General features: G+C 38.7%; 2 protein-coding genes across 6 annotated transcripts in view; one reads left to right on the top strand and one right to left on the bottom strand.

Annotated features, from left to right (window-relative positions):
- The window catches only part of thoc6 (THO complex subunit 6), a 10099-nt gene extending 3065 nt beyond the window's left edge, over positions 1–7034 (bottom strand). The window contains exons 1-8 of one of the 2 annotated variants that reach the window (XM_003227692.4): positions 6911–7034; positions 5702–5817; positions 5537–5601; positions 3488–3591; positions 3284–3321; positions 3140–3188; positions 2983–3054; positions 1017–1119 (exon numbers count right to left, since the gene is read on the bottom strand). In XM_003227692.4, coding sequence (XP_003227740.3) covers positions 1017–1119; positions 2983–3054; positions 3140–3188; positions 3284–3321; positions 3488–3591; positions 5537–5601; positions 5702–5817; positions 6911–7009 — 646 coding nt within the window. In that variant the 5' untranslated portion in view covers positions 7010–7034. Of the gene's footprint in view, positions 1–1016; positions 1120–2982; positions 3055–3139; positions 3189–3283; positions 3322–3487; positions 3592–5536; positions 5602–5701; positions 5818–6468; positions 6609–6910 lie in introns of those variants that run through there. The other variant, XM_016997537.2, reaches the window with a different exon arrangement.
- On the top strand, positions 6671–22049 carry hcfc1r1 (host cell factor C1 regulator 1). Of its 4 annotated transcripts, none has more exons than XM_008121005.3 (7): positions 6682–6814; positions 15425–15465; positions 16736–16929; positions 18617–18667; positions 19527–19691; positions 20959–21135; positions 21230–22049. In XM_008121005.3, exons 3-7 carry the CDS (start codon positions 16736–16738, stop codon positions 21378–21380), a joined length of 738 nt encoding a protein of 245 aa, XP_008119212.1. In that variant the 5' UTR covers positions 6682–6814; positions 15425–15465; the 3' UTR covers positions 21381–22049. The 4 variants fall into 4 exon arrangements, with proteins under 4 accessions (XP_008119210.1, XP_003227741.1, XP_008119212.1 ...); XM_008121004.3 differs by having other exon boundaries at positions 18596–18667; XM_008121003.3 differs by lacking the exon at positions 15425–15465 and having other exon boundaries at positions 6671–6814; positions 18596–18667.

Raw genomic sequence — 22049 nt, 5'->3', positions numbered from 1 at the left:
TCAGAAGGTTTTAAGGCAAGGACTACTTGGAAGTGGGCTTAGTTAGTTCCTTCATACAATAAAGTAAATGTTAAATCTAAATCACAATTCTTAAAAAGTAAAATTAGTAAGTGTAGGTGTACACTGGTAATCTGGCAATTACCAGATAATGGAAAATGACAGATTAGATTAAAGGCTCATTTCTTTCATTATCTTCCTAAATTCCTGCATGTTCAGCTTTGGCAGTCTTTTCAGTTATGAGAAAAAAAATTGTTCCTCAACTCCTAGAATTATGTAGCCATCATGGCCGGCTGTAATCCAAAAAAGATTTTTTTTTCAGGCTCTGTGTTCAGTTAAAAAGCTGGTTCCACAATGCAGGCAATGCAAGTTATGAACAAGATAGGTTCTGTAGATTTGTTCTTAAGTTGAATTTCTATGTAAGTCAGAACAGGTATGTTTTTAAGTGTAACTACAGCCATGTATGTATATATGTACATATGTACGTACATACATACACACACGCATACACACAGCTAGCTTTGGATAGCATAGACAAGGGTTAACACCCCTGTGGTGTTTGTTTTGCAGTCTGTGCCCCTGTTCAGAAGATTTCATCTCACTTTCTGTCCCTGTGATCATTGAAAATTTTGGCTTGTTGTGGAAACAAGGATTGGAGATAAAACTTCAGTAGAGACTCCTTTCCCCCATAATAACTCTTTCAGGAGTGAATTTCCCTTCCTAGGGGTAGATTTCTCTCACTTCCTGTTGTCTCACCACCGTTCTTAACTATGAGTCATTTGCAAGTCAGATGTTTGTAACTTGGGGACTGCATCTACTGGGGCCACCACTGATAAGGTTCTGCCTAGATAGAATCTAGATTTAAGGAATTCTTTAGGAAAGTGTACTACAACCTCTGTAGCTGATTCTAAAGGAGCTGGAAGCATATACATTTGAAGACAAACTTCCCAAGATACAAAAGCAAGTAACTAAGAAGCTGGTGGAAGACTGGAAAGGAACCCCAAACCACAGGTCCTTACCCCAAAGCCTCACAGTGCCATCCTCGCTCCCTGACAAACACTCCCGGAGCTGCTCTCGAAGAGCCAGGCAGTGGATGTAATCGCTGTGACCCTGAAATTCATGCTGTGCGCAAGACAGAGCAGAGGTAATTAAAACCCACCATGCCAGCAGTGGGGCTGATTAAACAAACGGTTCATGGATATAACACTTGGGTGTCAGAAAACAGAACTAGGTAGACCTGATCTAAATCAAAACAGTTTTGGAATTTGATACAAAAACTACATTTTTTTTCTAAGCCACACAATTAAACCCTGAACTAATTTTACTAAGACTACAAAATGAACAAGTGAAATCAATAAACGCAAAAACATTACAATATATGATCGTCAGGCAGATAATATTATATGCCCCAAGCTTGGGGAAAATTTACAAATACCAACAGAAGAAAAGTGGATTACAAAAGCTTTTCATTTAGCAGAAATGTCCCCATGTGAACCGCTCCCCCCTCGGGGAGATGGAAGCGGGTTATAAATAAAGTTGTTGTTGTTGTTATTATTATTATTATTATTATTATTATTATTATTATTATTATTATTATTATTGTCTAAACTGGCAATGATGTTCAGGAGGAAAAAAAGCAATACAATTCCATACAGTCCTGGGAACCATATCTACAGATTATTTAAAAAGAAAAAGGCACAATTATAGACGCAGGGCTTCAAATAAGTTTGAAACGGGAGAAATTTTGCCTTAAAATTATCTAGAAGCAACAATTAGTTATACCATCCCATCTAGAATTGTTATCTTGTAAACAGTCATTACATATGTTCAAAGTACTAAACGTTTCCAGGAAGTCAACAGAGAAGACTAACAGGAAGGGAGGGGAGCAAATAGAACCACTGTATTGTACTATATCTTGAGCAAAATATGTACAGTAATATCTGCAATGGAATTGTGGAAATACTAAGGTTTTTTTGAACCTGAAAAATGAGGTATAAAACAGAACTACATGGAGGTGCTCAGTGTTGACTGAGAAAATAGTTGTAACATAGCACTTCCCTTTCTGGGGAAGGTTCTTGTATAGTAAGACCCTCATATATATGTGAGATACATTCCGGGTTATACCATACTTAGATGAAACCAAAGATACAATAATCAAACACCATTAATTACCCGACTTCAGGTCCAAAAATACTTCCATCAGAGGACCTAGACATTGCAACAAAGGCATCCTTCTCTAAGAATTTCTCTCAGCTTTATGGAAACTTCCAAAAGAAGCATACCAGTCACTACTTGAACTGTGCACCCCAACTCCAAATGGGGTCCCCTTAGCTCAATGTTGGGGTTGTGAAAAAAATTGGCAACAGTAAAAAAGTTTCTGATGCCAGTCATTTACACAAATCTGTTAGCAACGAAGTACAGTGTTTACAATGGACTCTGTGGAAAATGCTTTGGCCATAATGCACAAAAAGGAGAAACAGCCTGTTTAGTAAGTCTTGCAAATACTGATTTATTATCAGCAAATGTTTGACTTTTTAATAACTATTTTACATTATGTACCTATGTATCTGGGGTCACGTAAAAATTTCTTGGGCAGAAAGAGGTCACCAGAAGAAAAAGTGTAAGAAGCTCTGATCTAGAGAACCTGAAAAATTTCTAGAGAACATTTTTCCCCAGGTCTGGGTATGTGAAACCGCTAGTATGGGTGCCATGATTTCAGGGGTCTTACTGTATTACGATACTATATCATTGTTGCAAACCGAAACTCTAAGAATGTAGGGTTTTTCAAAATAAGTTTTAAGTTTGTGAGTTTGGAAGAAAAGTAAATGGACACAAAAATTCATTATCTGCTGAGAAGGTTGACAGGCTAGACCCTTTTATCCAGATTTAGTAACAAAAGATTAGATCAGTTTGAGTTTGTGCAAAAATTAAGAGATATTGACCATCTTCCCCACAAATTGTTCATCTTAGGCTCCAAATACTCACAGTAAAGCTTCCAGATTCGAGATCCATCATGTGAATAGAACAGTCTCCACCAGCCATTAGAAGACTATTGTCCTAAAAAAGGAAAGCAATTCTGGATGTGAGGTAGTTGAATGAACCACATTTGAAACTTCCCACACTGCACCACTGTGGTTATTACCTTGAGGTTCAGTTGAAGGCTGTTGATTTCTGGCACTTCTAGGCTGCTCCTGAAAAGAAAATGAAAGAGGAATATTGCATTGGGATGTCTGTAAAAGGAAGGAAAAGGCGATAAGGAAAACTGAAGGAAGAAAGTAAATTATACCCATAAGGAGGCCTTCTACTCCAGGCTTCTTTGCAGCCCTAGTTACACAGAAAATAGATGTTATGAAACAACAACATAGATCATGAGAAATACAGGGTGTTTGAAAAAGAATTCCCTATTCACCATTTAAATTAAATGTTGAATAGGGAGTTCTTTTTCAAACACCCTGTATAGTAAGGTGACTGTCAGGCAACCCTTCCTTACCTTCTTCACAATTTCACTCCAGTTCCAAGCCTTGACTTCACCGTTGCCAGCACTTAATAGCTGTCGGTCTGTGGAAACCATGGCATAGATGGGACCATCGTGGGCTACAGAAATAAAAAGTGGGGTTTAAGGTGGACTTAATAACATCCTGAGATGACTCAAGGGATATCCTCAGATTACCATGAACAATCACCAAAAATCTGCATTCCTCAGAATTGGGGACTCCCATAATGAAGTATACTCTCTGATGTGAAACAGAAAAAGCAAAGTATTCTCCTGGACCCATGTGTCTCTTTTTAGCTCTAAACTATTGAAATTAGGGTTGCAAGGAAAATAATGTCAATCCCAAACACACTGAGTCTTCTATGTATTTGTTCAATGACATAACCTGACACCAGGCTTTGGGATATGATTTAAAAAGAAAAATGCTTTGCTGTGCTATAAATGGAAAACTGGAAAAAATAAACAGTCGGCCATATCTGTGGATTTGGCTTTTGAAGTTTTGATTACTACAAGATCAGTTTATTGGTAAATAACTAGGAAACTTTTGCCAGAAATTGACCATAGAGTCACACTGGAGGACCTAGAGATTCTTAGAGTGCCATCGTAAGGCTGATGAGGTATATATATATGTAGTTTTTCCACTTTTACAGGGATTCTGTGTACCTAATCCAGAATGTCAAACTCATTTTCATACAGGACCACATCAGCCTTATGGTTGCCTTCAATGGGCTGTTGAATCCATGGACAGAAAGTGTGTGGATACTGAGGGCCAACAGATTTTTCTTACATAATGGTCTCAGGACTCTTTAGGGTCCCCCAAAATTATTTAACGACAATTCCAATCACTTTGTTGTTGTTGTTGTTATTATTATTATTATTATTATTATTATTATTATTATTAATATCCTGGCCCCATTTCCCAATATGGCTAACAACATCAAAGGCAAATATTCAATGCCAACAAGCACATTGATCATTCATGGTACGGACTCGGGATAATGATAATTGCAATCCAATAGCACTTGTGGCTTTGAAGCTGAGGAAAAGTTAAAGGACAGTTTCAAGGGAGACATCATATCTACAAGCATTGTATCTAAATTCAAACCACATTCCACTGACTAAACAGAATAAACTGCAGCCTCTCAGGTGTGACTGTATCAGAACTCCCATTGGCTCTAGTCATGATGACTAATAATGAGGAACATAGGAGTCGTAGTCCAGTATCTCGATGGCCACATAAAATGAATTTTAACAGTCACAAAAATGACGGGAATTAGGTTACTGTGAGTTTTATGGGCTGTATGGCCATGTTCCGGAAGCATTCTCTCCTGACATTTCACCCACATCTATGGCAGGCAACCCCAGAGTTTGTGAGGTCTGTTGGAAACTAGGCAAGTGGGGTTGATATATCTGTGGAAAGTCCAAGATGGGAGAAAGAACTCATCTGTTGGAGGCAAGTGTGAATGTTGCAATCAATCACCTTGATTAGCATAGAAAAGCCTTGCATCTTCAAGACCTAGCTTCCACAGATATATAAACCTCCCTTGCTAAGTTTCCAATATACCTCACAACCTCTCGTGATGCCTGCCACAGATGTGGGTGAAACGTCAGGAAAGAATGCTTCTGGAACATGATGATACAGCCTCGAAAACTCACAGCAACCCAGTGATTCTGGCCATGAAAGCCTTTGACAACACAATAACGGGAATTGCTTAGATTCACTTGACCATAATTATCTACCTGTGATTGTATTGTTTATGTATAGATGTTAAGTCCATAGGGAGAATTTAGGCCCTAATTTTTTTATATTATTATTATTATTATTATTATTATTATTATTATTATTATTATTATTTTCCTTTCTCTTTCTTTCTTTCTTTCGTTTTTTACCTTTTTCATGTTTTTTCCCCCTCTTCCTTTATTTCTTCTATATATATATATGTGTGTGTGTGTGTGTATTCATGTTATCGTTCTATACTTTTCGCACAGTGGTATGTATGTTTATCACTTATACGTTTTTCAATAAAATTAAAAAAATATATCTACCTGTAAAGGAGACCACTGGCTTCTTGCTCTCTTCCTTGGCCTCTGAACTTAGTGCTGCTGAAAGACTGTAAAGAGCAGGGAAAGACCGTGAAATGTAACTTGAAATAATTTCAAATTAATGTCTCACTCCAAAAACACCCTTTGTGTTAAGAGAGGCCTAGTTACCTGAATATGGCAATTTCTCCATAGTTATTCCCTGCCGCTAAATACTTCCCACAAGGCGAGACGCTCTGGGAGTAGACGGTCATGTGCAGCAGCTCAAGGGATCGCTGGATATCCATCTGGCAAAAGGTGGAAAGAGAAGTCAGTTCAATAGTACCACCGTAAAAATCCCAGTCTTCAATGTCTTGAGGAAGTAAACAAGATCAGGCCTGGAGATCGCTACTGTTTGGAAAGAATCTAGCCTGTAATTCTGTCAAGTGGCTGTAAATCAGAACTGACAATATTGGGAGAAATGGACCAATGAGAACAGTTTCCTATCTTCTTGAATTTATGAGGGAGGGATTCATAAATCTGTTATTGAGTCTATTTACTATTAAAATACATTTGCTTTATGTGTTGTAAGATGTTTTAAGTCAGGTATTGGCCAACTTGGTCCCTCCAGGTGTTTTGGACTCCAACTCCCACCATTCCTAACAGCCTCAGGCCCTTTCTCTTTCCCCCTCAGCCGCGGCCTGAAGCTGTTAGGAATGGTGGGAGTTGGAGTCCAAAACACCTGGAGGGACCAAGTTTCCCCATGCCTGTTTTAAATCAATGGTTCCAATTGTTGTTGTTGTTTTTGGACTTCCATTCCCAGAAGCCCCATCCATCTGGGCCAACAGTCAGGAATCCTGGGAGCAGATGTCCAAAATGCCTGTAGGTACAAAATATGACACTGTTGCTTTAAGAAACCATATCCATTTCTTCATGCCTTCCCCGCAAACCAAACCAACCACAAAATTGATGGCTATCTTGCTTTGCTCTCCAATCCATTCACAGCGACGAGGAATCAGAACCAATACTCTTCATTTTCTATCTCTATGTGCAAGGAAGGCTAGAGAAGCTCAACGCGCGCAAGGCGTCACGGGAGTCGTAGGCTTCCCAGAGACATATCTCACCCAAGGGTGGGGAAGAAACGGAAGTTGGGACTACATTTCCCAACCTACCTCGCGGTAGAGTTACATTCCGTCATGTGATTAAAAAGGGGCATTTTGTTGCTACTTTTCTACGCCGCTTCATCCCCGGCTTCTAAGAGCGGGCTCCTCCAAGCAGAAGAGCGTCGTAAATAATATTCGCACGGTAAGAATGAGGAAAGCCTTTTCTTATCGTACGGTGCATGCGCACAAGAGACTTGCAGGCCCACATCCCCAATCCTAGGCTAGGCCCTGTACTAACCGTTTGTGGCGCCGTGTTTCCCTCCTCTGCATGACGCATGCGCAGAGAAGCAGCAAGCTTTAATGACAGGGAAAGCAAGCCACGCCCCTTCATTAGCATACCGTGATGGGATTGTATGAAGTCGGCGTTCGAAGGGCTCCCTCAAAATGGCCGCCTGGAGCGCAAAGGACACCGGGACGCCTATTTGTTGCCTTTCTGTGGGCGTGGGCCTGGATTAGTAGGCCGAAGGCAGGCCATGGCAAAGAGGCCTTGTCCTGAATTGCCCTCAAAAGGCCTGCCTCCTACTGTGACCTTTTTAGACCCTGAACCTTGGAAAGAAAGACATGCCAAGCACACATTCATGAATCTATATACTAGGAGCGTTCATTAAAGATTTTCCCTGACCTACTTCCTATGGACTGAGAGCAATGAAACTTGGCACAGTTATTAGTCCTTCTCTAAGTAAAGGTAAAGGTTTCCCCTGACGTTAAGTCCAGTCGTGACCGACTCTGGGGGTTGGTGCTCATCTACATTTCTAAGCCGAAGAGCCAGCATTGTCCGTAGACACCTCCAACATCATGTGGCTGGCATGAATGCATGGAGCGCCGTTACCTTCCCACTGGAGCGATACCTATTGATCTACTCACATTTGCATGTTTTCGAACTGCTAGGTTGGCAGAAGGGCCCCTGGTGGTGGCACAGTGTGTTAAAGCGCTGAGCTGCTGAACTTGCAGACCGAAAGGTCCCAGATTCAAATCCCGGGAGTGGAATGAGCGCCCGCTGTTAACCCCAGCTCCTGCCAACCTAGCAGTTCGAAAATGTGGGTAGATCAATAGGTACCGCTCCGGCGGGAAAGTAACAGCGCTCCATGTAGTCATGCCGGCCACATGACCTTGGAGGTGTCTACGGACAACGCTGGCTCTTCGGCTTAGAAATGGAGAAGAGCACCAACCCTAGAGTTGGTCACGACTGGACTTAGCGTCAGGGAAAAACTTTAACCTTTTAGGTTGGCAGAAGCCGGAGCTAGCAGCAGGCGCTCACTCTGCTCCCCGGATTCAAACCTGCGACCTTTTGGTCTGCAAGTTCAGCAGCTCAGCGCCTTAACACACTGCGCCACTGGGGGCTCCTACATAGGTATTTATCGTGTCAGAGGCAAACCGAGGATACAAGTTGTAATGTATTTAAAAACACAACAACAACTTGGCATTATACTAAATGTCCTTTGACCAGTAGCTGGCCACTTGGAGTGCCTCTGTAAGAACACCATATTATTTTAGCACCCACTTTTTGCTTGATAGTCAAGCAGTGCTTCTTGTAAGCCAGGGCACCGTTCAGGGTAACTCCCAAGTATTTTGGTGTGCTGCAATGCTCCAGTGGGATTTCTTCCTAGGTAATCCTCAGAGCTCGAGATGCTTGTCTGTTCTTTTTTTTAAAAAAAAATACTTTTTATTCAGGTTTTCTTTTGTGTACATAATTAAAAGAGGGTGAAAAGTGAAGGAAAATTAGGATGGGATTTGAAAGGGGAAGAAAAGAAGAAGAAGAAAAATACTAGGATAGGGAGGTATATATAGGGTAAAAAGTCCTGTTGGTCTTCCGCTTTCTACTCTTTGTGGTACTGTCTTCAATTCTTATTTTCTTTTGCTTTTTTGGTTTATTTCATAATTTCCATTCTCGGGTTCTCTTTTTATTTATTCTTCCTTTGCCTTTTCGTTGTATTCTTTGTATTTTTTCCAGTCTGTTCTTATAGCATTTCCTCTGCTTGATTTCATTAGATATGTTAGTTTGTCCATATCGTAAATTTAATTCAATTTCTCTAACCATTGTTCTCTTGTTGGAGTTTCTTAAGGTGAAAAGCACACGTCTGGGTTTTAGATGGATTAGAGATCAGCAGGTTTTCCCTGCAATAGACAGTAAGAGCACCTAAATCTTCAGAGAGCTTCTGTTCAACCATTTCAAAGCTCCCTGCTTGGGCGGTGATGTCACTATCGTCAGCATAGATTAAACTCTGTGCCTTCTGCCAATGGCTGGTCATTTGTATAGATGTTAAACATTGATGGAGCAAACACGCCAGGCCGTTCTTCTGTGTTCGCCATCTGCTTCTCTGGCCCTAGAATTCAACAAAAAAAAACCCACCTGTTTTGTAGCGTATTTCCTATGAAGTGGGTCAGATGGTAGTCCTTTGTGATTTTTTTTTTCCTCAGGAGAAGGCAATGATTTACAGTGTCATAAGCTGTTGACAGGTCTATGAAAACAGCTCCTGTAATCTGTTGCCTTTCAAATCCATCTTTTATGAGTCAGGTTTAACATTTTTGATGTGCACCTTTTGCCTTTTTTGAAGCCAGCTTGCTGTGGAATCATACATGGCTCTACCATAAGTGCCACTTAGGGACACACACTTCTCTCATCTTTTTTTTTTTTAATAATTTTTATTGAAATTTTGCTTATACATAACAGTGATCCAGGGGGGAAGAAACTAAGGGAAAAGATTGTGCGGGAAAGTTTTTGAGGGAGGGAAGTGGGTAGGTTTAGGGGGAGGGGCAAGAAGAGAAAGAGAAAAAAAAAGGGGGGGGGGAAGAGGGAAAAGAGGGGTAGGAATAAATTGAGGAGGGTAGGATGAGGGGGCCAGGGAAGGAATGTTGCCTAAAGTTTGGGGGGGGGGGGTTGGGTGACTTCCGTTCTTCTCTTCCAATATGGCATCTTCTCTCTTCAATCATATTCTTTTTTGAGATACTCGTCGAAATCTTCCCAGTTTGTTCTTTTCATGGCCTTACCGGAGTTACTCTTCATCCAAAAAGTTAAAATGTCCATATCTCTTATTTCTATAATTTTATTTAACCATTGGTCTTTTGTGGGGGGTTCTTCCGATTTCCAGTGTTTCGCCAAAATTATCCTCACTGCCGTTATAAAATAAGTAAAAAGTTTATCTTTATTTGTCTCCATTTTAATTTCAGAATCATACAACCCTAACAGGAGGAGTTCTGGTTTAAAGATCATTTTTAGTTTAAGAATCTTATTACATTCTGAGTGTATTGTTTTCCAAAACTTTTCATTTTTTTTACCACCACATATGTAGGTAGGAGCCCACTTGGTCTTTGCATTTCCAACATTTATTACTAACATTTTTATACATTAAGTTCAATTTTTTTGGTGTCAAGTACCACCTGTGTACTATTTTTAACCAATTCTCCTTTATGTTTATAGGCCTCCCTATATTTTTGGCCCATTGTATCATTGATTTAGTGACTTCTTCTCTTTCGGTAACCCAGTCTAATAACTTTTTATAGAGGATAGTTATACTTTTCTCCTTCACTTGCAGGAATTTGTCCCAAAAGCCACTTTCTTGATTGAACCCTACTTGTCTATCTTTTTTATAGAATTCCTTAATTTGAATATATTGAAACCACGAGACGTTTTTATAATTCTTTTGTATCTCTTCCATGCTTTTTACAAAGGGCTCTTCATCTCTGTTATTTAATCCGCCCAGGATCTCCTTGTATGTTGGCCAGATTGTCCAGCCTAAGAGCCTTCTTTGGTTTGCCTCAAGGGGAGATAGCCACAATGGGGTTTTTGTGTAGAAATAATTTTTATATTTAATCTAAACTTTTAACAGGGCTGAGCGAATAAAATGGTTTCCAAAATTTTTTTCTACTTTCATCATATCATACCACATATATCCATGCCACCCCCTTCTTAAATCAAATCCCTCTATGGTAAGTATTTTTTCTTTTTTAAGGGTTACCCATTCTTTCACCCACTCCAAAGAACAGGCCTCGTAATATAATCTTAGATCAAGGAGACCGAAACCGCCTTTTAGTTTGGGAGTGATCATAATTGAGTATTTGATTCGAGGTTTTCTATTCTTCCAAATAAATTTGGATATATCTTTATTCCAATCTTTGAATATTTTTGTATTTCTTATAATTGGGACATTTTGAAAAAGATATAATAATTTAGGAAGTATGTTCATTTTGATTACCGCTATTCGCCCTAGTAATGATAAATTTAGATTTTGCCCATTTTCGAGGTCTTTTTTTATTTCTTTCCATTTGGCTAAGTAATTTAGTTCCAGGAGTTGGTTGTTCTTTGCAGAGATCCAGATCCCCAGATATTTAATTTTTGTTGCTATTTCTAGTCCTGAGATTTTATGTAGATTTTCTTGTTTTTTCTTAGTCATGTTCTTGGTTAAAATTTTTGTTTTCCTTTTATTTAATTTGAAACCTGCCACTTTGCCGAATTCCTCAATTTTTCCTAGCCAATTGTTTAACTCTCTTTGTGGGTCTTCTACTATACAGATTATATCATCTGCAAAGGCTCTTATTTTTATTTCTTGTTTATCCAATTTTGTCCCATGTAAGTTTTTATCATTTTTTATGGCTTTAAGTAGTATTTCTAGGGCAAAAATAAATAACAGCGGAGATAAAGGACAGCCTTGTCTAGTTCCTTTTTCGATGTGGAATTCTTCTGATGTCAGGCCATTAATACTAACTCTGGCTTTTTGTTTGTCATAGATAGCGTTAATAGCGTTTTGAAATTGCCACCCTATATCTATTTCTTGTAACAGTAGTTTGAAAAATTCCCAATTTAGGTTGTCAAATGCCTTCTCGGCGTCTATTGAGACAAGTCCTAACTCTTTTTGAGGGTTTGATTCATAATATTCTATTATATCCAATATGATTCTTACGTTATCTTTTGTACTTCTGTTTTTCAAAAATCCCGTTTGGTCCTCGGAAATCCAATCGTTTAAAAACTCTTTAAATCTATTTGCCAGAACTTTTGTGTAAATTTTATAATCTATATTGAGTAAGGATATAGGCCGATAGTTGCTGATCTCTTGTGCTTCTGTTCCTTCCTTGTGTATCATAATTATTTCAGCCTCCTTCCAAGATTCAGGGATTTTTTTCAAGTTTAGCGCCTGATTCATTATTTTTTTCAAATATTGTATTATTTCCTCTTGTACTGTTTTATAAAATTCTCCGGTGAAGCCATCTGGGCCTGGTGATTTATTTACTTTAAGATCTTTTATTGCTTTTTTTATTTCCTCCTCTGTAATTTCCTTATTTAGTCCAAGTCTCTGGTCTTCCGTTATTTTTGGTAGCTTTTGTTCTCCTAAGTACTTTACAATGTTTTCCTGGCCTATGGGATCCTTTGAGTACAAATTTTTATAGAAGATTTTAAATTCCTCCTTTATTTCCTCGTCTTTAATTATCTCTCTATCTCCTACCTTTATTTTAGCTATGTGTTTATTTTGTTTCCTCTTTCTTATCATTCGAGCCAGCCACCTACCTGGCTTATTGGCATTTTCGAACATTTGTTGTTTCGCCCATTTCAACCGATTGGCTAGTCTCTCTATTTCCCAAGTATTTTTTTGTTTTTTTAATAATTCTAATTTCCTTTTCGTCAATTGGTTTTTGGGATTTTGTTTAAGTTTCTTTTCTTCTGAATCAATTTGTTTAACCAACTCGTTTATTTCTTGGTTCCTTCTTTTATTTTTACTTGCGCTTAATTGAATTAAATCTCCTCTAATTACAGCTTTATAGGCATCCCAGATTATCTGTGGGCTCACCTCAGGGGTATCATTTAATTTAAAAAATTCCTTTGATTTAATTTTTATTCTATCTATATCTTTCTCTAATTTTATTAAATTATCATTTAGTCTCCATTTTCTCTTATGGTTTTTATGATTTATTACCATAACAAGTGGGCAGTGGTCCGAAAGGTCTCTTGATAATATTTTAATTTTGTCTATTTTAGTTAACAATGTTTTGGTCACCCAAATCATGTCGATTCTTGACCATTGATGATGTCTGCTAGAGAGATGGGTATAGTCTTTTTGATTAGGATTAAGTTCCCTCCATGTGTCTTTCAGGTCAAATTCTTCCTTAAATCTTATGAACATTTTTTGCAGGGTACTGAATTCTTTTTTCCTCTTTTGATTATAGGTTTTGTCTAATTTATTGTCTAGCACCCCATTGTAATCTCCGAAAATCATATGATCGAAATCTATCTGGTTGATATTTTCCCAAACAAATTTTATAAATTTCGTTTTTGGACCGTTTGGAGCGTATATATTACATAGAAGGATTTTCTCATCTCCAATCTCTATCATTACCCCTATAACTCTTCCTTCATTGTCCTTGAATTTTTCCAACGACTTAAATTTGGTGTCTATATATAGTGCAACTCCTCTTTTTTTCTTAATATCCGAGGAGTAATATACCTGTCCTAAAGGGTCATTTATCAAATATTTTACATGTTTTTTTGCTATGTGTGTCTCCTGTAGGGCTGTAATATTATATTTTTCTTTCCATAATTTACTAAATAGTCTTTTCCTTTTGGATGGCGAGTTCAGACCGTTAATATTGTTTGAAAAACATTTTATTGTTTGGGTAAAATCATTCATCGGTTGGGTTGTCATCGATTGGGCTGTCGTCGTCCTCTTCATCATCTGCCTCTGAAGATGGGGCTGCTTTGTCCGTCTTATCTTTCCGTCTTAGGTTTTCTTCGATTTCTTTTGGTGAGTCAAATCTTCTCTTTTTTGGATTTTTTGGATTGAGCACTTTCTCTTTATTTGGTGATACTGACTCTGGATCTATATCTCTCTTAAGTTTCCTGTAAAAGTCCCTGGCTTTATCTTCTGATGTCAGCCAGAATTTCTCTCCTTTGTAAGTTGTCATAATCCCCTCGAATTTTTCCCACCTAAATCTGATGTTCAGCTTTTTCAATTCATCTGTGAGAAAATAGTATCTCCTTCTTCTATTCATTATTGATGCGGGGATTTCTTTCATTATTGCTACTCTTCTTTGTTTATAGTAGGGTGGGTTGGTCAAATTACTTTTTAATATTTCATCTCTGGTATTTTTCTTGATAAAGCAGACAATTACATCTCTTATTGATTGGTTCTTCTTTGCGTAGTTAGTTTGTATTCTATAGACCCGATCAATTTGAGAATCAGCCTCTAGTTCCGAACATTGGAGAATTTTGGCGATCAACTGTGACACCACCGTTCTAATATTTTCTTTGGAATCTTCTTCAATATTTCTAAATCTCAATTGGAATTCTGACTCTTGTTGTTCACATTTTTCTTGTATTTTTTCTAGTTTTTGATTTTTGGATTCTAAGCTTTCCAGTTTCTTTTGCATTTTACTTTGGATCTTTTCCGTTTTCTTATTGTCCATTTTCAGTTCTTTTATATCTTTTGTGTTATTAATCGTTTCCACTTTTATATCCTGAATTTCTTTTGTATTATTGAGCATTTCATTTCTTAGGGAACTGAGTTCTTCCTTTAGATCTTTCATATCTTCTTTTAGCGATTTCTGTTGTTGATCCTGCTTAACAGCAATGGCTTGTACCTCCTTTTGGATCATGTCTTGCTTAGCTGAGATCGATTGAATCTCCTTCATTAGATCCCTTAGATTTATCTCATCATTCAGCGATCCTCTGCGTAACATAGATTTGTTGTCTTTCGGGTCTTTTTCCATTTTCCACTTTGCTGTTATCATTATTTCCTTTGAAATCCCAGGGATTAACACTCTCTTAGTGCTACTTTGTTATCTGTTGAAATCTTAATTGATTAATTAATAGAGTAGTTCATAAATACAGATAAACAATTAATGTAAATACTCCCAATCTTTCCCTTCCCTGAAACAGTTAATCTGAATAGCAATTACCTGATTATTTAAATTCTTAATTAATTACTTGTTTATAGTTAATTTAATGCCCAAAATTTAAATTACATATCTTTAATTGTTTTCTATGTGGACGAAGGAAAAAAAAAACAAACACACACACACCCACAGCAAAGGGGGGGGGGGAACCGCTGGCTTCCACCTCTGGGGGAGTCCCCTTCTTCTTCTTTCTTCCTCCTGCCTTCCTTCTCCTCTCCCCTCTCCCTCCTTTCTTCTCAATTGAGTTTTCACGCTTTATTTAATTATTCTTGAGAAATATATTGTCTCACCTTCATTGGTATCTTGCCTTAATTCTCTTGTAGACTCTCTATTGGGTTGCCCGATCCGATGCTGTCTTCTCACACTTCTCAGTCCTTAATCTTCTACAGACTCTCCTGTCTATTTTTTTTTGTGCTGTGTGCTATAACTCACTTCTCTCATCTTTTTAAGCAGCTGTAAACACCTCGCTTGTAAGAACCGACAGGTTTCTCCAAAAGCCACATTGTGACGTCAGAGATCAAAGTCTCATGCCTAGCCTATAGATTTGATATCCATGGGTACCCTGAAATTAAACCACAGCAGATAACAAGAGTCCACTGTACACATATTATTATTTTCCTATTCTAATCGTTGCGGTTTATTATTGTTTCAGTGGGTTAGGTGTTAGGTGTCCTCCCTTCCTTTTCCTCTTCTCTAAACACACCATTCATGCCATAACATTAGTGCTCCTTGAGGTGAAGGAGGCGTTGAATCGAAACATTAAAAAAAACATACAGCACTAAAAATAGCCCCCACTCAGTCCATTATAAGCATCAGTTGTTGTTTGGATCAAGCATGACCTATTCTGGTATTATGCCTTAATGTTTTACAGCCATCAGCAGTGAAGGATACAGTAACAGTCCAGCCAAAAAGGTACTTCAAAAGTTACTTCACTTTGTTTTCAGCTGATATAAAACAACATTGAGGCCCCTTCTGCACTGCCATATAATCCAGATTATCAAAGCAAATAATCCACATTATCTGCTTTGTTAGTGTAGCCATATAAAATCCAGATTATCTGAACTCAATTATATGACAGTATAGACTCATATAACCCAGTTCAAAGCAGATAATGTGGGTTATCTGCTTTGATCATTTGGATTATATGGCCGTGTAAAAGATAAACATAAAGGCTAGGGGTGGAAAGCAATGGTCCTCCAGATGTTAAACTCCAATTCCCATTAGCCTTATTTAGCAGAGCCAGTGGTCAAATATGATGGGGAGTGTTCAACAATATACAAAAGGGCTTCCAGTGTTTCTCATTTTGGCTAAACCTTTGCGGGTGAAAATGAGTGTGTCTTAGCATCAAAGAAATACAGTATTTTTGCATTTTGAACTCATTTTGCAGTAATTATAGTAAAGGACACAAGGCAAAGTGGAAGGAGCAGAGAGAAGCTAGGACTTTCTAAAAGCAGTTGGGTAAGAGGAATAACAAAGGATTAATTAGGGCCATCCCTGCCAAATTGGGGCAGTTTATGCCTGTGTATGAGAGTAGAGCCTTATTTTAACCATCTTCTCTTTGGCTTGCTGTGAGTTTTCTGGGCTGTATGGTTGTATGCTTCTGCAACATAATAATAATAATAATAATAATAATAATAATAATAATAATAATAATAATAATTTATACCCCGCCTCCATCTCCCCGAAGAGACTCGGGGCGGCTTACATGGGGCCAAGCCCGGATAAAACAGTAAACCAAAATAAAATAACATCAAGAAATACAAACACAAGTATTAAAATTTAACACTCTGAACACAGTAAAAGCATAAAATGAAAATAATAGTAAAAACATGAATTTGGCACCCAAGTAGAGGGGGTAAAATGAACTGGGCAAAGTGCAACCAGTGAATATTGTAACACGAAGTAGTTGATTAAGTGCTACTGTCAATGGGAGAGCAACTTGGGTGGGGTGGACCCTGTGACTATAACAAAGGGGAAGAAAAAGTGCAACAGTTGAGGAGGTCGTAGGTACATGGTCTATCATGGGGATGGGGAATTCACTCTCCAAAAACCTGTTGAAAGAGCCATGTTTTTAAGCTCTTCCTAAATGCTGCCATACAGCTTGGAAAACTCACAGCAATCTAGTGATTCCAGCCATGAAAGCCTTCGACAACATATCTCCTCTTTACCTTTCACGTCACAGATGGATCCAACACCTGGTGACCCATCAGCTGCATTGCTTCCATCCAGCCCATCCCAGCGCTGCTCCCTTTTACCAGGGAAGAGGGGCTGGAGCCATAGCCATGTCTCCGGCTGGCAACGAGACATGACACGCAAAGGGACATGGTTCAGGACAAGCCAAGGAGTGGTGAACTTCAGTGGTACACAGCGATCCCGGTACATTTATGACATGATGCTCTTTCTGGGATGGATCTATCTTGTTGGATGAATTAGGAAAAGAATGGCTTCTGAATAGTGCTCACTCTCTTGGCATTTATGAACCAATATAGCTATATCAGAGCTAAAACAACAACAACAAAAAAAACAAAAAAAAAAGGAATTGTAGGAGTTGAAGTCCTACAGAGATATAGACACACCATAACTTTAGTAACAAAATGTTTGGTACACAATGTAAACCTTTCATTTTAAAAAGCTATGGCTTATTGGTTATTTCACATAGACTCAGAGATGTCTGGTTACGTTCACGTGACATCTACATGCTGTAGCTAACAATGTGTTGCAACACACAGTTTGGAAAGCTCTTAGCTACATGTTTGAGGCTTTCGGACTAATCCAAACAAGCAAACACACGCCCTCCTTTGTTGGTATTTTCCCAGTTTGTCTATATTATTTGATTGGTCCCTCCTTTAAAGGTTGTAGGAAGGATGCAGAGACAATGTTTGCAACTTTGCAGCAGATCTATTTATTTATTACAGATACCTGTGCAGTCTTTTAACGGCATTTCACAATAAAGCCCAGTTTAAGAAAGCAAAAATGGTGATAAAACTACTAATCCAAGAAAACTCAGTACGTTAAAAACTTTAAAGAGATATGCATATATTCCAGGAGTCTTGAGCTATACAGCCTCTTCAGACTGAAAAAAATAGCCCAGATTTCCAATTTGTAATTGATTTTGAGTGGGAAACAGTGAAATGTCTGTGAACTGTTCAAAAGGTGTTGACATTCATAGAAACTTCCAGTTTTTTGATACGACTAAAAATCCAGGCAGTGCCTGGATGCATTCAAAACTTTGCCTATCCCAGTTTGAAGTCTTGGGAAAACAAAAAGATCTTTGACCAACTATTGAACGGAGGTATAAGGAGGCCATTCACCATGATATCACTAGTAATATTGTTCCTTCAACGAGAGCAACAACAAAATCCTTGCCTTCAGCCTCCAGGTATGGTTAGGGTATATGTGAAATATTCTGGATCTACACTTCCATATAATGCAGTTTGAATCTGTATTATATGGTTAGTGTTGACCTATATAGTGCAGTTTAATTGCATTGAACTGCATTTTATTGGTTTACCCTGACCATGTACTGCAGGTACAAACCACATTATATGGCAGTGTAGATAGAGCCCAAGGAGTCATTCAGCTATTCTGCTCCTAAGCAGCGAAGGGCTTAGATTTAAATATAAGGAAGGGGAAGATAAACCAGCTTTTGGTAACGGGAAAAAGAAGAGAGTTAATATGGAGAAAACTGTTGAAAAAGGAAAGCCTTGCAAACCTGTGGTTTTTATGAGCTACAAGGAAGGGAGGAGTGGCTATTTTAATTTTAGCAAAATGAAAATATGCCAGTGGTTAGGATGCTTTTTTTGCACTACATAATTATAGCACTTTGATGCTGTTTTAACCATCATGACCCCATCTTATTGAGTGCTGAGATATATTTTGCAAGATATTTGGAATTTTCTGCCATAGAGTTCTAGTGTCTCACTGAAACACAAGTCCTAAAGTTCTGCAACGTGCAGCCATTGCAGTCAATGTGATATCAAACTGCCACAATTTGATAGTGCAGATGAGAACGAGGAAAGGGAAACATCTAACTCTTGAACAGATCTCTCCCATCTTCTTTTAGGTGCCGCCCAGGACCTCTGACTTTCAAACGCCACTTGGAGCACAGAGATCAGTAAGTCAGAATAGAATAGAATATGAAGGGGAAACTATTTGGATAGGAAAGATGTTTTATGACTGTAGTCTCCACTTCTTCTTTGTAAACTTTCTTCTTTTGCATACAGCAAAGAGTCCTAAACTGTTCCATGGAACTCTAGGGTTCCACAAAAGCATCATGCGGGTTCCATGAAAATCTTACAAATCAAATTTAAAACAGGTACTAAAATAAAACCACATGAGGCAAATTACTTGATTTACAGTCTCCGTAAAGCTATTTTGTGCTACAACTATTACTATGAGGTATATAATTGCTAGCTAAATGTTTCAACATTTTACAAGAGTGGTTCATACATAGTCAGTTTTTCATGTTGATTCCAAATTTCTTTTCTTTTTTAAAACTTTCTTGTGCAGTTTTTGAGATTAAAGACATTTTGGATCTTGGGATCTTGGCACAAAATGATCCATATATTTTTTGATTGAACATATCAAGGATGGCGTTAAGATTCCATGGAAAATAAATACCTTCTGAAGGGTTCCATGACGAAAAAAGTTTGGGAACAGCAGACATGATGATTAGAATCCCATGATCTTTTTTTCCATAGATTTTTAAAAGCTGGTAAAATACTATCCATCTTTAAGAAACAGATTAGACAATATGACAGTGATATACAGCAAATGTAATCAACCTTTTCTGCATATGCACCGCTGCACTGACTTTTGAAAGTCATGCTTTTAAACACTGCTACAAAATCAATTGTTACGCTGCATGCTGGACTGTGCTTATGGGCCTAATGGGACATTTCGTTCGGCTTAATGAAGCCCAAAGCAGAATTGGATGGTGTACTAAATTGATGTTGTTTTCTCTGTTTCAAAAGGGAGCCCAATTCCAAGCATTTTCTTTCAGAGGACAAGATGGCTGCCCGCTTCAACTCCCTTAGCTTGGAAAATGATCACATTTACAGTTCCAATGGCTTCCCTATCCACGACGAAGACCCCCAGTGGCAGCAGGCCTATTCACGCCTGAAAGAGCTACAACAGAGGTAGGGGGAATCATGGTGACCGAGTGATTTGGAAGATGTGGTCAAGGGAAACTAGAAAAACTTCTATCACATGGGGTGCATCTACACCACAGGTGTCAAACTCAAGGCCTGGGCCAAATCTGGCCCAGCAGGTCATTTTATGTGGCCCTCCAAATGCTGGACCACACCTCCTGTATTCCTCATCATTAGAAAACATGATTAGAGCTGATGGGAGTTGTGATACAGTAACATCTGGGAGACTACAGTTTGTTCTGTTATTCAGGAGTACTGTATAGGGTTTGAATTTAAATACAAAGCTTGTGGATATGATGTCTGACTTTGAAATGTCCTTTAGCCTTTCCCCAACCTCAGAACCACAAGTGCTGTTGGGTTGCATTTCACATTATCCCTAGTATGCATGATGGATACTAAAAAGTAAATGGGCATTGCCTTCCAGTAGCACCTGGAGACCCAAATTGGGTAAAAACTAAATAGCACCAACCACTATGTAAAAAGAATTACAGTTGGTGAGTTGCTGTGAGTTTTCCGGGCTGTATGGCCATGTTCTGGAAGTATTATCTACTGATGTTTCGCCCACACCTTGGCAGGCATCCTCAGAAGTTGTTAGGTCTGTTGGAAACTAGGCAAGTGGGGTTTATATATCTATGGAAGGTCCAGGGTTGGAGAAAGAACTCTTGTCTGTTTGAGGCAGGTTTGAATCACATTGATTGACAATTAATCACATTGATTAGCATTGAATAGCCTTGCAGCTTCAAATCCTGGGTGCTTTCTGCCTGGGGAAAACCTTTGTAGGGAAGTGTTAGCTGGGTGATTGTTTTCTGTCTGGAATTCCAGTTTTCTGAGTGTTGGTCTTTATTTACTGTCCTGATTTTAGAGTTTTTTTAATACTGGTAGCCAGATTTTGTTCGTTTTCATGGTTTCTTCCTCCATGAAGGCCAATTATAGTTGGCCTTCTATAATCACAGTATCTCCGTGGATTCAACATCCCTTTGAAAGCAACCATAATAAAAGTGATGTTGCCCTCGATGAAAATGAATTTGACACTCCTGATCTACACTGTAGAATTGATAGTTTGACACCACTTTAACTATCACAGTTCAGTACTATAGGACCATGGGAGGCACTGGCATTCTTAGGCTCTGCCAAAGGCACTGGCATTCTTAGGCTCTGCCAAACTACAAATCCCAAGTTTCCATAGCATTGTGCCATGGTCAAGTTGTATTATTTCTACAGTGTAGATTCACCCACAGAATCTTCTCTATCCCAGGCTCTCCCAAGACAGAGCGCAGGACGAAACCTGCTCGGATGACGAAGATGAGCTCAACAACGTTATTGTGGATGGAGAATACATCATGGGCGAGTGCCCCTTGCTGACGCACCCTTCTCTCTTACGAGCCGGACTTGGAGAAGTCGGTATTACAGCTGAAGAACTGCTTCTTTCTCTGTAAGTATAAATGTGAGTTTGGGAAGAAAGGGCAAACACATAAAAGTCGATAATTTGTGGCAGTTACCCCTTCTTTCCTTCCTCTCTCCTCCAGGAATCCTTGTACAGAGGTTGTCTTATGGAGCCCTCACAATAAGACAAGCTTACACACCATTCGGACAATGATGGGCATCCCCTCTTCCGCGAGCACCTCTGTAGAGGCCCAGCAAAAAGCGGCGGGAGCAGAAGAGGAAATGGAAGTATGATGCTTTGAAGCCAGCCATTTCTTCTACCATGACCAGCCAGGCTTCCAACCAACAGCACCATATTTGAGTGAAAACAAATGATTTCCATCCATATAACAACACCCTTGCTTTCAGTTCTAATGATCTGATTTTCCTTTTTGCCTTCTCGTTATGAAGCATATAAGCAACCTTTTATTTTGCATGTGGCTATTGTGTGCTTTTCCCCTCTTCTAATAAGAGGCCATTAAAAACTAAATGTGCAGCAGTGGTGTCGGTGCTAGAATTTCCCTTGCGCTATGTCCTTTTAAAGATATTTCAGAATGGATTTTTTGCACTCACCTGTTCTACTTTACCAAAGGGGAGTTTTTAACTTTCATCTAAAAGGGAAAAAATGCGAACCTTTACACTGAGGAATTACTGCAGTTTGATTCCACTTTAACTGCCATGGTTCAATATCTATGGAGTCATGGTAGTTGTAGTTTTAAAATACACTCAGCCTTCCCTGCCAAAGAGTTGTGGTGCCCCCCAAACTACAAATCATGATTACATAGTATTGAACCATGGGAGTTAAGGTGGTATCAGACTGTATTACCTTTACAGTGTAGATGTATCCTTATGTAGTGTTATCCCAGAAGCCATCAAAAGTGTGACTGGGCAGCACCTTGGAGAAATAAAGAGCAAAAGAAACTA

The sequence above is a fragment of the Anolis carolinensis genome, chromosome 6, assembly GCF_035594765.1.
Source record: "Anolis carolinensis isolate JA03-04 chromosome 6, rAnoCar3.1.pri, whole genome shotgun sequence".
Taxonomy (NCBI): domain Eukaryota; kingdom Metazoa; phylum Chordata; class Lepidosauria; order Squamata; family Dactyloidae; genus Anolis; species Anolis carolinensis.
Note: the sequence above shows the minus strand (reverse complement) of the source record. Positions and strands in the feature narration are given on the sequence as shown.